A 15,315-nucleotide genomic window follows, 5' to 3' on the forward strand; every position below is an offset into this window, starting at 1 on the left:
TTGCCCAGGGTCACACAGCTAGTAAGTGTCAAGTGTCTGAGGCCGAATTTGAACTCAGGTCCTCCTGAATCCAGGGCTGGTGCTCTATCCACTGCGCCACCTAGCTGCCCCGCAAAATACTTTTTACAAATATTAGCTCATTTGATCCTCACCACTGCCCTGTTAGGTAAGCTCCTATTGTCCCCATTTTTCACTTGAGGAAACTGAGGCAGAGATGAAGTGACTTGCTCAGAGTTACACAGCTAGTAAATGTCTGAAGTTTATTTGAACTCAGGTTCTTATTTAGACTCTAGGCCCAGTGTTATATCTGCTGCACCACCAGGAAGCTTTTTCTTGGTAATAATCTTGCCTTCTGAACCTCACTCTTTAAAGCACTTATCACGTGATATTGTATATTATGGTCAATTCTGTGTATTAACCCCTTACTAGACAGTAAGTTCCATGTCAGCAGGGCCCATGTCTTATATGACTTATGTCTTATAACTCAGCACCTGGCTCCCCTCTCTGTACAGAGGTGGTGTTAAGCATTTGAATGAATGAATAAATGTCAAAAGTTTTTACCGAGTTAACTGAGAGACAGCCAATTTCCTTTGCCTCGCCAATTCTCAAGATTAACTGTCAGGCAGATTAAATGACCCGGAGCTGGGTGAGCATCTGAACCATCCTTTATACATCTGTCTGTTTAGAACGATTTCTTGGAACTTATAGTAAGTAGCAAGTGCTTACCCAAATCCAGGAGAGGTGGATTCACTAAAGTATAAAGACTGAGCTAAATTAATATCAATAATTCATTGTCTAACTGATGTGCTTTTTTAAGTAAAAAAGTTAAAGTTTCATCTTTGACTTGAAGATTTAATATTAGAATAGTACAGTTGGTTCTATGCTTGTCTTGGTTTATTGACTCTCATTTAGGTTTCTGATTGCAAAAGTAATGAGCAGACTCACTTTTGAATCTCAAAACATTTGTATTTATAAATATATGTAATATTTATATGTGTATCTACAGCTTTACATATTTATGTGTATATGTACACATATATAAATATCTAGTTGTTCAGTCATTTCAGTTGTGGCCAATTCTTCATGACCCCATTTGGGGATTTTCTTAGCAAAGATACTGGAGTGGTTTTGTCATCTCCTTCTCCAGCTTATTTTACAGATGAGGAAATGGAGGCAAACAGGGTGAAGTGACTTGCCCAGAGTTACACAGCTAGTGTCTGACGTCAGATTTGAACTCAGGAAGATGAGTCGTTGTGACTACAGGCCCAGCACTTTGTCTACTGTGCCACCTAGCTGCAGACAGATGGTCGGAAGGAGAGGGGAGGAAGAGGGAGAGAGAAAGGGAGGGAGAGAGAGAGAGAGAGAGAGAGAGAGAGAGAGAGAGAGAGAGAGAGAGAGAGAGAGAGAGAAAGAATCTGGGATAGTCCTTGGTTGAGATCTATGTTGGAAATTCCTAATGTGAAAACTCCTTCCATGGATACAGAATGATAACTCACTTATAATCTTAGAAAGTTGTCTAAAGCCAGAGTGACGTGCCTGAGGTCACTAAACCTATAATACATGTCAGAGATAAGATTTGAACCCAGGTCTTCATGATTCAAAGGATGTTTCTCTATCCAGTATACCACTCTCCCTCTCATATGTATAAATCTCATTTACTGACATTTCTCATATGGGGTCAGAAAGCTAATAACACAACCAGGACACTGCTCACATCACCAGCATATTCTCACATCTGGGGCCAATGGTTTCTTCACAGCCTGCCAGGACTCCAGCTTGCTTTGTGGTTTTTCCCTTTTGTTCTGTTTCCTCTTTCACAATATGACTAATGTATAAATATGTTTAATGTTCTTGCACATGTATAACCTATATCAGATTGCTTCCTGTCTTGGAGAAGGGGAAAGGCACAGAGGAAGGGAGAAAAATTTGGAACTCAAAATCTTATTAAAAAATAAATGTTTAGGGGCGGCTAGGTGGCGCAGTGGATAAAGCACCAGCCCTGGATTCAGGAGGACCTGAGTTCAAATCCAGCCTCAGACACTTAATACTTACTAGCTGTGTGACCCTGGGCAAGTCACTTAACCCCATTGCTCCATAAAAATAAATTAATTAATTAAAAATAAATAAATAAATAAATAAATGTTATGGGGCGGCTAGGTGGTGCAGTGGATAAAGCACCGGCCCTGGATTCAGGAGGACCTGAGTTAAAATCCGTCCTCAGACACTTGACACTTACTAGCTGTGTGACCCTGGGCAAGTCACTTAACCCCCATTGCCCCGCAAAAAAATAAAAAATAAAATTAATGTTGAAAACTATCTTTACATGTAATTGGAAAAAATTAAATTCTATTTAAAAAATTAAATTCTATTCTACTTAACTTTTTTATCTCCTTTACTTTTTGGAGGGGGGTTGTTAGATTTATCTAGTTCTGAGGGAGAAAAGTTGAAGTCCCCTACTAATGTTATTTTAATGCCTAGTTCCTGCTGTAACTCATCTAACTTTTCCTTTAAGAATGTGGATGCTGGGGCAGCTAGATGGCGCAGTGGATAGAGCACCGGCCCTGGATTCAGGAGTACCTGAGTTCAGTCCAGCCTCAGACACTTAACACTTACTAGTTGTGTGACCCTGGGCAAGTCACTTAACCCCAATTGCCCCGCAAAAAAATAAATAAATAAAAAATAATGTGGATGCTATACTATTTAGTGTATTACTACCTTTTAGCAAAATGTAGTTTTCCTGTGGAGATTAGAATTTGGAATTTAGAAATCAGGTAATTTAACTGAGGGGATTAGAACACCAAGTGGTAGTAGAAATTGAGTGAACTACACTGATGACTCCATCTTGTGACTCAGTTCTGGAGCTAGCTCAGTTCCCTTTCTATTCAATTAAGGATCTAATCCAATTTCTGTCTTGTGAGAAAACTTTATTCAGAAGTTGAAATTGTGAGAGGATTTGGAATTGTTTGAACCTAGCTCTGTGTAGCTACAGAGCTAGGCCACCTCCACCTATTGCTTAGACACCCTTAACTAAGGACCTACAATCTGAAGATTGATGCAGGGAGTTTTCTCACAATTACACATCTTAAGCAGCCCAAATGTCTTCTCTGTAAACTAGCCCTATACTGATCAATCAGTTTTTCTGATCTCAAGAAATTGTACCTGTTCACTCTCCCTCTCCCAACTTGGAAAGTCCCTAATCCTTCCTCCAGTAAAAAATAAGATTACCTAATTTTGTATCCTGGTTAATTATTTTCTTTTAATTAATTGGTCTTATTTAATTAATTGTTTTTAATGTATAAAAATCTGTCTCAGGGGCAGCTAGGTGGCACAGTGGATAGAGTCAGGAGTACTTGAGTTCAAATCCAGCCTCAGACACTTGACACTTACTAACTGTGTGACCCTGGGCAAGTCACTTAACCCCAATTGCCTCACAAAAAAAAAAGAAAAAAAGAAAGAAAGAAAAAAGAAGAAATCTTCTAAAAATCTGTCTCTCCCTGTATTCAGGGTTTAGCGCCAAAACTAAGGAAGGCTAACAGTCCCAATTTGTCGGGCAATTGGCATGTATTGCTTAATAAATCAATATGCTCAAAAGCTCAAACCCTTCCCCCCCCCCATTTCTTCTTTCACCTGCCACACCTGTTTATCTATTTTAATTAGATCTACTTTTGCCTGTACTGCACCCTACTGTAGGTCCAACCACCACCCCAGTGAGACAGAATTTTCCTGATGACCTCCTTAGTTGTCTTGGGCTGGAAAATCATTTCACCCTGACCTTTTGTTGGTTCTGCTACTCTAGAATTTAATTTGAGGCATTATTTTAAAGTTATTTGGAGGGATAATTTGAGAGAGCTCAGGCAAATCTCTGCCCCCTCACTTTTTTTTTTAATTTCTTTTTTTGTTTGTTTGTTTTTGTTTTTAGTGAGGCAATTGGGGTTAAGTGACTTGCCCAGGGCCACACAGCTAGTAAGTGTTAAGTGTCTGAGGCCAGATTTGAACTCAGGTTCTCCTGACTCCAGGGCCGGTGCTCTATCCACTGTGCCACCTAGCTGCCCCCCCCCCTTTTTTTTTAAATTAAGATTTTTTGTTTTTACTTCACTTTAGTTTCTGGATATATCCCTCTCCATCCTTTACCTAATGAGCCATCTCTTATAACAAAGGATAAAGAGGGAAAAAAGAGATTGGGCAAAACCAATCAACAGTTTATGCAACACTCTACAACTGTAATTCCCAGCCTCTACAAAGAAAAGAGGGAGATGTGTTTACTCAACTCTTCTAGAACCAAGCTTCTTTCTTGGTCATTATCATTATACAACATTCTATCTGTTTACATTGGTGTAGTCATCGCACATATTGTTTTTCTGGTTCTACTGACTTTCATTCTACATTCATTCATATAAGTTTTTTCAGGTTTCTCTAAATTCTTCATATTCATCATTTCATCCATACAACAATATCCATTATGCCCTTGTACCACAATTTGTTTAGTCATTCCCCAATCAATTGCTATTTTATTTTCTATAGTGTTTCTATTTTCTATTATCTGGACCACTCCCTTGGCACTTAGCATATGCCAGCCTGATGTTGGTTATTATAGTTTATGGATCTATCCTTTCTCCTCAACTAAATTATAAGCCCCTTAATGGCAGGGATAACAACAGGTACCAAGTGGTGTGTCCCATAATGATTAACAACCAGAATCTGGCACATAAGTGCTAAAGAAAGTTTTTTTTTTCATTGATTTGTTAATATCTGGATGTAAAAAAAAAGAATTCATAGAAAAAAACGCTCATATTGGGGAGAGAAAAGATGAAAACAAATGAGAACTGCTTATATGAAAGGGAAGAGGGAATAAATGCAATAGATAAAATAGAAGAATTCAGAAAAGGAAGAAATATCTTCTGATTGAAGTCTAACACAAACAGGAAAGGATTTAGGGATGCAGTTCAAAGAAAAGGGACCACATGTCTATGGTCACAACTGGAACAGACCTCTTGTCCTTGATTAATTCAAGGAGGTATCCAGGCCTTGTTCACACTTGCTGAACAACTGATGTGTTCTAACCTGATAAATGTATCAGGACTTAGCATCTTGACACTTACTTTAAATGGGGTGGAGTGACATAATTGATCTATTCAATTGACACCACCCCCCCCCCTTTCAGACTTATGATAAAGGACTGGACAAGGTTATCCCCATTCCCTTCATCTTTCCTCCAGGATCCTTTTTATCTTTCAATCCTCCCATTATTTTACCCATGCCCACACACACACACACACACACACACCTCTACCCTGCTACCCATCTCTAGTATCTCTTTCATATCCCTTAGTCTTATCTCCACTCTCTTCTTTTTCTCCTTCCTTTCATCTCTCTCCTGTTTTGTCCCTGAGTGTATCTCAAGGAGTAAGACACCTGAAAAAAAAGAGTGGGAAAATATATATACAGACACACACATACACATATATGTGTGTCTGTATACATATATGTGTATGTATGTATATGTGTGTGTATAAAAGAAAAACTTTTAAGCATCAAATAATTTTATTACATGTCAAAGCTTAGAAGAAGGACAGATTGGTTAAGAGTTAATGTCTATCAAAGCAGTTATTAATAGTAGACAATCAATATCATAAAGTGATTGATTTCCATTTCTTTCATCAGTTCTGTCTCTATTAAACCCTTCCAGGTATAATTTAATCCCATCACTTGATCATTTCAGCAATAGCAGTTCTACTAAGTTATCTGGGAAATGTACAAGGTTAGCAATCCAAGAAGGAGCTTGGCATAGAAAAGGGAACAACTGAGTAAGAATCCAGGGCAATGAATGATTTTATGGTGAAGAAAATGGTGAAGTGGGATCTTCAAGCTCATGGTGGAAGCTGGTGGCCAACAATGGTTATCTTTAATGCTTCTTTTTACTTCTGATAAGGATTGCCTTTTTTGTGACTTTTTTAAACTGTAGAAAAGCATCTCAGGTGGATTTTTTTTTCTTTAGAAAACCACCACTGGTACCTTCAGAACATTCTAGAAAAAGAACAGTCATTTCTCAGGAGACTTTCAATACATCTCATGTGGGCCTTCCCTGGCAAAAAGATGGAATTTCCCTCTCCCAGAAAATTATCCTAATCACTTTAGAGGGGACATGGATGAGGCACTGGTCTCTAAAGCCAAGGATAAGCAAGAAATTGGAGACCCCAAAGGACTTTATAATCAATCAATAGGAAGGAGAGTGGGAAGATGGTTCCAAAACACCCTCCCCACAATAACAGGGGCAGGACTTGTGTACCTCCTCCACCCCTCATCCATTATCTACAAACACACAGCTCCAACTCCTCCCTTCCCCTGAGCTGTTCCTGCTCTCAACCCTTTACCTTGTAGCTCCTCGGGCCATTATAGCTTAACATCAACCTAGACACATGGACTGTTACTTCCACTAACACCACCGGGAACATCCCGCCTCACAGGGCATACCCCTGAATCATGCCACTTACCCAGATCACGTCTAGGCTTCTGCCTTTCAGTAGTGGTGGCTGGGCCGTACATAACTGCCCCGATACAGATTCCACTCCTCAAAAGAATGAGGACGATATGGCCTTGATGGTGACGAGTTAGCACTTCCCGATTCTTTTCCTTTTCCGCAGGACCAAGTGTGTTGATTAGAATGAGCAAGTAGAGGTGGATTGTATTCTGTGCCACAAACCTAATTACATGATGTCTTCCCTTTCTGCCAAACCCCTCCCCTCTTCCCGACTCCTCTATCACTGCCCATAGCATCACCGTCCTCTCAGGTACCCTGGCTTACAACCTTGGTTTCAACCTCAACTCCTCATCCACTCCACATATCCACTCCGTTGCCAATATTGTCTTTTTTTTTTTTCCCAATATTTTATTTAAAAAAAAAAACTTTCAGGGGCAGCTAGGTGGCGCAGTGGATAGAGCAGTGGCCCTGGATTCAGGAGGACCTGAGCTCAAATCCAGCCTCAGACACTTAACACTTACTAGCTGTGTGACCTTGGGCAAGTCACTTTAACCCTCATTGCCCCGTTAAAAAAAAAACAAAAAACCTTTCAGATCTCTCATATACATCCTGTATCACCACTCTCAGCGATCCCGCCTTAGTTTCAGCCTCATCCCCTCTTGCCTTGAATTAGTTCAATATCCTGCTTAGTCTCCCTGCCTCATATCCTCTTTACATTTCCTACTCCACTCAGCTGCCAAGGTAATTTCCCTTAAACAGAGATCTGACCCTGTCGCTATCCTATTCAATAAAGACGAGTGGCTTCCTAAAAGTTCTAAGATGATAGATTATTTCCATCCATCTTATTCTTTGAAATTTCTATTCCTCTAAGTTTCATAATTATTAGCACACAGATATACACAACTTGCAAATAAGTATTTCTATATTAGGGATGCATTCTTAAAAAAATGTTAGTGATGGGGAGAACAACTAAAAAAGTTTGTAGATTTGAAAGTCCCAGCTAAAAAATCCAACCTTCTTGAAAGAAGCATTTGCTGATCCTCCTTAATGTTCATTTTTACCCTCTGTTGACAAATCTCAGGTTGGTCTTGTCTACAGCCTTTTTTTTTTTTTTGTCTATAGCCTTTTTCTTCCTGGTTGTTTACTTATTGTCTCCCCCATTAGACTGTGACCTCCTTGAGGGCAGGGACTATCTTTTCCCTTCCTTTGTATCTCTGTCACTTTGCACAATGCCTGACAATTGCAGGAGCTTAATAAATACTGACTGACCACCGATATAAGGAATCAGGAAGATGAGTTCAATTATTGTCTCAGATACTGACTTTTTGATCCTGGGCAAGTCACTTAATCTTTTTCAGCCTCAGTTTCTTCATCTGTAAAATGGGGATAATGATAGAACCTAGCTCATAGGGATATTACAAGAATCAAATGAGATTACACATATGGCACATTTTGATTTGTTTTTTTGTTGAGGCAATTGGGGTCAAGTGACTTGCCCAGGGTCACACAGCTAGTAAGTGCCAAGTGTCTGAGGCTGGGTTTGAACTCAGGTCCTCCTGACTCCAGGGCTGGTGCTCTATCCACTGTGCCACCTAGCTGCCCCACATGTGGTACATTTTGAAAACCTTGAAGTACAAGACATAAACGCCAGCTACAATCATGATGGTTGTTATTATTAATAATTCTTATTTATTAGAAATCATTTCGGTGCTTCCTACAACCTAATGGTAGTAATGCTATTATTATTTAATTTATTAATTGATATTAATTTTTTATTATTATTAGGTCATAGGATGCCTTGAAACCTTTCTCTATGCTCCCATTTCAGGGCAATTCCCTTGATTACATAGTGTGCCGTTGTTCCCCCAACCTTGAATATTATATTCATTTCATTTGATGCCTGTTCACTATGTCTGAACTGGAGGTTGAGAACTGTCAGGATCTGAAAATAAAGCCTCTTGTACTGTCACTATGATACACCAAGTCAACACTCTAATGTACCTAATGACCAAGAAATTCCAAGAAAGAAAATTCCATCCCCAAGGACTGACACAAGGTTCTGGCTTTCACTGACCTCTTTTTTGAAGTGAAAAATTGGCCTCCACTTTCCTTTGGTTGAGGGGCTTAACCTCCCGGAAGTTATTTTGAAGTGTCTCATGATCATTATCCAGGAGTGAGTTCTGTAGCTTCTTCAACTGCAGGTAACAGAAGACATTTATTATGGGGTTTTGGTTTTGTTTTTGTTATTGTTTTTGGTTTTTTTTCAGGGCAATGAGGGTTAAGTGACTTGCCCAGGGTCACACAGCTAGTAAGTGTCAAGTGCCTGAGGTCACATTTGAACTCAGGTCCTCCTGAATCCAGGGCAGGTGCTTTATTCACTGCACCACCTAGCTGCCCTCAGAAGACATTCATTATGTAGGGGAAGTGTAGGCTATGGGAATTAGTTAGTTTCTGGGCTGGAATTGGGACCTTTTTACTGAGCCATGGGATTGTTAGCAACCTAAGAGAAATGAATCATTGTACCTTTAACATAGGCCATTTCTATTTGTTTGGGTTTTTTTTAATTAAATTTTCAATTATCAAACATTTAGTTTTCCCTCCCACTCACCTCCAGTGGAGAAAATAAAATAAAATAAAACCTTTGTAAAAAAATAAAATAAAATAAGCATAGTCAAGAAAAACAAATTCTGGGGCAGCTAGGTGGTGCAGTGGATAGAGCACCAGCCCTGGAGTCAGGAGTACCTGAGTTCAAATTCGGCCTTAGACACTTAACCCTCACTAGCTGTGTAACCCTGGGCAAGTCACTTAACTCCCATTGCCTCACTAAAAAAAAAAAAAATTCCCATATTGGTCATGCCCAAAAGAATCTCATTTTGTTTATTAGCCTATCATCTCCCTGCCAGAAGGTGGGTAGCATTCTTCAAGGTAGATAGGCCATTTCTACATGATAGTTTCTTTGATATCCCTTGACCCACCTTCCCAATCAACCATCCATTTGGCCAAGGAGTTGGGCCAGCTTGGGGTAGCTCCCATGTTCTTGCATTTTTAAAAAAATCTTTAAGATGATTTCAGAAAGGCCTGGAAAGATTTGTATGAACTGATGTATAGGTGAAGTGAGTGGAACCAAGAGAACATTGTGCACAGAGACAGTAATATTATTCAATGAAGGACTGTGAATGACTTAACTCTTCTCAGCAATACAATGATCCAAGACAATCCCAAAGGACTAAGGATGAAGCAGACTATCTACCTCCAAAGAAAGAACTGTTGTTGATGGAACACAGACTGAACCATGCTATTTTCCACTTTCTTTCATTTTTGTCTTTTATTCAAACTTTCTTGTGCAAAATGACTAATATGTTCAGGTTTTACATAATTGTATATGTATAATCCATATCTGATTGCTTACCATCTCAGGGAAGAGAGAAGGAAGAGAGGGAAGAAGGGATGAAATTTGGAACTCAAAACTATAAATAAAGATGTTTATTATTTTAAAAAATAAAACAATGAAAAGACCTTTAAATCTCTAGCCTGGAGGGCAGACTTTTCCAAATCACATTTCCTGCTGCTAATATTTACTTTAGGTTTCAAAGAGCCATTAGACAACCTCTTATAAGCACAGTTTGGGGAATTTCACCCATCCACCCACTGACTTTGCAGATCTGGGCTGAGCTGCATCACCATGATTCTTAATAGAGGAAAAAGTTTTAGAAACCATATGTTATGATGATATACTTAGAAAGCCCTAAAGAATCAACTAAAAAAACTAGTTGAAATAATTAACTTTAGCAAAGTTGTAGGATATAAAACAAAACCACATAAATCATCAGCATTTCTACGTATTACCAACAAAACCCAACAAGAAGAGATAGAGAAATTCCATTTAAAATAACTGCATAATAATAATAATAAAATACTTGAAAGTCTATCTAGGAAAACACACAGAAGAACTATAAAAACACAATTACAAAACACTCTTCCTACAAATACAGACCTAAACAAGTGGAGAAATATTAGCTGTTCATGGATAAACTGAATCAACATAATAAAAATGACAATTCTACCTAAATTAATTTATTTATTCAGCCCCATATCAATCAAACTACCAAAGAATTATTTATAGAACTAGGAAAAACAATAATAAAATTCATCGGGAGGAACAAAAGGTCAGGAATATCAAGGGAATCGATTTTTAAAAAGTGAAAGAAAAAAAAAAAGCCTAGCAGTACCAGATCTCAAGCTATAAATTACAATGTAATTATCAAAACAATCTGATACTAGATAAGAAATGACATGGTTAATCAATTAAATAGATTAGGTATACAATATACAGAAGCAAATGTTCATAATAACCTAGTCTTTGATAAACCCAAAGATCCAAGCTTTGGGGACAAGAATTCAATATTTGACAAAAACTTCTGGAAAGCAGTCTAGTAAAAACTAGGCACATAGCGGGCAACTAGGTGGCACAGTGGATAGAGCAATGGTCCTGGAGTCAGGAGGACCTGAGTTCAAATCCGGCCTCAGACACTTAACACTTACTAGCTGTGTGACCCTGGGCAAGTCACTTAACCCCAATTGCCTCACCAAAAAAAAAAAAAAAAACAACTAGGCACAGACCCACATCTCACAGCATATAGCAAGATAAGCTCAAAATGGGAACATGATTTAAACATAAAGGGTTATATCATAAACAAATTAGGAAAGCATAGAAAAAATTACTGTTAGATCTATGGATAAGGGAAGAGTTCATGACCAAACAAGAAATGGAGAGGATCATGGGAGGTAACATGGTTAATTTTGATTACATTAAATAAAAAAGGGATTGCCCAAACCAAGCTAATGCAGAAAAATTAGAAGAAAAACATGAAACTAGGAGGAAAAATTACAGCAAGTTTCTTTGATAAAGGTCTCATTTCTTAAACATCTAGGAAACCAATCAATCTAAATTTATGAAAATAAGAGCCAGAGTGGAGCAACTGAATTAATTCCTTACATTCTCCAAAGGCTATCAGTGGAAACTTGTCAAGGATAACAGCAGGGGAGTGAATGTTTACCTGTTCTGTAGATATGGTGACAGGTTCTGCCAAAACCGTCCATATAACATTCTCAGTGCATGGGGGAGTGGTCAATGAGCCATTATATCGGTAGTATCTTGAGTAGTTTGGGGGCAACATGTGCTCGACATCAATGGAGTCCAGAGTTACGCTATCCCCTAACAGAAAGAGACAGGAAATGAAAGAGGTTGATAGAAAGAAAAGCAAAAGACAGTCCCTGCCCTCAAGGAGCTCAAAATCTAATGGGGGGAAACAATATGCAAACAATCATGTACCAACAACAAGCTATATACAAGATAAATTGGAAACGACAGAGGGAAGGCACTAGAATTAAGGGAGATCAGGAGAGGCTCCCTGTGCAAAGTGGGATTTTAGGAAACAGTAGAAGCCAAGAAGAGCAAATGAAGGAACTGGGACATTTAGCTTGAAGAGAAAACTTTGGTTGACAGAACAGCTGTCAACTGATTATCAGTATCTGAAAGAGGTAATGTGGAAGAGGAGTGAGACTGTCCTTAGTGGATAGAGTGTCTACCCTGGAGCCAGGATAACCTGAGTTCAAATCCAGCCTCAGACACTTACTAGCTGTGTGACCCTGGGCAAGTCACTTAGCCCTCATTGCCCTGACAAAAAAAAAAATAACAATAATCTAGGGGACCCCAAACTATGAGTACTATATGGCTATGGCATGCCCCAGACTGTTGATCTAGGCTAACTCTGAGTCCCAGAGAAATGTAGCAATGTGAGGAACTACTTCTTTGTGCAGGTGAAAATGTTGGGTATGGTTGTGTACTGCAGGCAGTAAGGTTGAGATAGTGGTTCTGTTGTTTTGAGATACTCCAAAATCTTTTTTAATCTCTCTGGCTCAAAATGGATTCAATTCAATACAAAAAACAAACAAACTTGTATTAAGAAGCCTACAAGGTGCCAGACACTTTAATAACTACTGGAGATACAAAGACAAAAATGAAATAGTCCTGGCCTCAAGGTGCTTACATTCTACTAGAAGAATTTTCACCCTGTTGCTTAATCATTGATGTCCAGAAAATAACTAAGTTGAGGGCAGCTAGGTGGCACAGTGGATAGAGCACCGGCCCTGGATTCAGGAGGACATGAGTTCAAATTCTGCCTCAGACACTTGACACTTACTAGCTGTGTGACCCTGGGCAAATCATTTAACACTCATTGACCCACATTAGAAAAAATATCAGAAAACAACTAAGTTTCTGGAGAGTTAAGATGAATACTGCTAACAAAGATATGAGTGAAAGCAATAAAGAATGAAGAAATAGACTTAGTGGACCTTGGGCCATCTTGTAGAGGAGGAAACTAAGGCCCAGAAAAATTAAGTGACTTACCTAGTCTCATACAGGTAAGGTAGAAAATGGCAAAGACAGGATTTGAACCCAGATCATCTTTTTTTGCAGGGCAATGAGGGTTAAGTGACTTGCCCAGGGTCACACAGCTAGTAAGTGTCAAGTGTCTGAGGCCAGATTTGAACTCAGGTCCTCCTGAATCCAGGGCCAGTTCTCCATCTACTGTGCCACTTAGCTGCCCCCGAACCCAGATCTTCTGATGACAAATTCTTCATTTTTTTTGTTTGTTTTGGGGGTTTTTGGGGGTTTTTTCGGGTCAATGAGGGTTAAGTGACTTGCCCAGGGTCACACAGCTAGTAAGTGTCAAGTGTCCAAGGCCAGATTTGAACTCAAGTACTCCTGAATCCAAGGCTGGTGCCTTATGCACTGCGCCACCTAGCCGCCCCCAAATTCTTCATTTTTTCCCTCTGTCCAACATTCCTTTTTTGTCCCCCCTGATCCTGAGATTTATGTACCCCAAACATAGCCATTCACCACAAGGAAAGTTTATGGACAAGTACTTCCAAAGGCCCCACCCAAAAAAGCAAATATGTAGCAAGAGAAACTGAGCCCCAGAGATGGCAGTGCCACCTAGATGGGTCCTTATCTCCCAATTGTCTGCCTTGTTTCCTGCTTCTCTCCTCCTTTTGATGTGTCCCTTAGGCTAATTGACTTTCACTTACCTACATTTTGGATCTTGGATAATTGGGAAAGAAAATTCTCATAATGAGGATTCGTTTGTTTGTCCTTAGCCTATAGGAAAAAATAAAGAATAGGGAAGGAGTGCAGTGGCAATTCAGAATGATGAAGAGCAAGAAATCATAATAAGAGCTCAAAATTTAGCATTTAGAAAACATTTCATTTGATTCTCATTAACTACCCTGGGAAGTACAGGATCTGGGTTTTATCATCTCCATTTCACAGATGGGGAAATTGAGGCTCAGGAAGGTTAAAGAGACTGGCCTATGATCATTCTGCTACAAAGTGACAGGGGTAGGATTCAAGTTGAGACCTGTCCTGACTCCAAGTCAGAGGCCTCTCTGGGAAGAAGTGAGAAAAAGCAGATCAAACAGAGAGTTTCTCTTCGAGATGATCATGTTCTTTACTAACAAATGACTGCACAAATCAATCTCACACTGGTTCAGTTTGCTCATTGCTAACTAGGGATGATGCTTATAGAGCCCTTTGGGATCTTCCCGGGAAATGTACTTTTAGTTGTAAATAATAATAACTTAAAGGAGGAGTTTGCTAGAGGTAGCCCCAACCAATTTGGGAGAGCCACTTGTTAAATTTTCAAAAGGAGCATTTACAATTGACTAGTGCTCTATATCAGGGCTTGATTTATTGTGTTGGTGACTGCCTAGACTTAAGAAAATGATAGAAAAAGTGTAAATAATCCAGGCTAAGGTTAAAAGCGCATCCTATCCACATTCTCTCCCTGCGCTGCACACACACACACACACACACACACACACACACACACACACACACACACACACACACACACACACCGCCATCCCCACAAAGAGCTGGTTGTTAAAACATTTACCAGCACACCACTGGCTTGAAGTCTTATAGAGATCTAAGTGCCTGGGCCACTGAGAGGTTAATTGACCTTCCCAGGGTCACACATCCAATATATGTCAGAGACAACTTGAAATTAATTCTTCCAGACTTCAGGCCTGCCCTCTATCTACCACCGATTTGCACTAATGGACAGAGTTTCCTTAAAGGGAATACATTACACTAATGAAATCAGAGGTGTGGACAATAAATTTAAAAAAAATTTTTAAGTACTGACAATGCATGCAGTGAATACAGAGAAGCATGAAAAAATCTATATGAAATGACAGAGTGAAGCAGAAGTGAAGGAAACTATATTTGCAGTGACCACAACAATGTAAATAACGACACACCAAAAAGTCAAAAGTAAATGTAACAGGGACCTAGGTGACACAGTGGATAAAGCACTGGCCCTGGATTCAGGAGGACCTGAGTTCAAATCCAGCCTCAGACACTTGACACTTACTAGCTGTGTGACCCTGGGCAAGTCACTTAACCCCAATTGCCCCACAAAAAAAGTAAATGTAACAAAATTATAAAGATGAAGCTGAATTCAAATGAAGAGATGTGAGAAAACTACCCAAACCTAGTTCTTGGTGGAGCTGTGAAGTCGATAAGTGTTGTTACACATTGCACAGTTTTGGGGGTGCTTTTTCAATGTATTGATCAGTTATGCTGACTTTTTTCCCCCTCTCTAAAAGGATTACTGTTGGGGCTGCTAGGTGGTGCAGTGGATAAAGCACAGGCCCTGGAGTCAGGAGTACCTGAGTTCAAATCCGGCCTCAGACACTTAACACTTACTAGCTGTGTGACCCTGGGCAAGTCACTTAACCCCAATCGCCTCACTAAAAAAAATAAAAAAAGA

The 15,315-nt window shown here is 39.4% G+C and overlaps 1 protein-coding gene across 4 annotated transcripts in view; it reads right to left on the bottom strand.

Moving 5' to 3' along the window:
* Positions 1–5,534: 5,534 nt before the first annotated feature.
* CA6 (carbonic anhydrase 6) overlaps positions 5,535–15,315 on the bottom strand; it is a 76,045-nt gene continuing 66,264 nt past the window's right edge. For all 4 annotated transcript variants that reach the window (XM_043996802.1, XM_043996805.1, XM_043996803.1 and 1 more), the window contains 5 exons: positions 13,571–13,640; positions 11,536–11,693; positions 8,553–8,673; positions 6,492–6,630; positions 5,535–6,024 (listed from right to left, as the gene is read on the bottom strand). In XM_043996802.1, the coding sequence (XP_043852737.1) occupies positions 6,518–6,630; positions 8,553–8,673; positions 11,536–11,693; positions 13,571–13,640 (462 nt within the window). In that variant the 3' untranslated portion in view covers positions 5,535–6,024; positions 6,492–6,517. The remainder of the gene's footprint in view (positions 6,025–6,491; positions 6,631–8,552; positions 8,674–11,535; positions 11,694–13,570; positions 13,641–15,315) is intronic.

The sequence above is a fragment of the Dromiciops gliroides genome, chromosome 3, assembly GCF_019393635.1.
Source record: "Dromiciops gliroides isolate mDroGli1 chromosome 3, mDroGli1.pri, whole genome shotgun sequence".
NCBI classification, from domain to species: domain Eukaryota; kingdom Metazoa; phylum Chordata; class Mammalia; order Microbiotheria; family Microbiotheriidae; genus Dromiciops; species Dromiciops gliroides.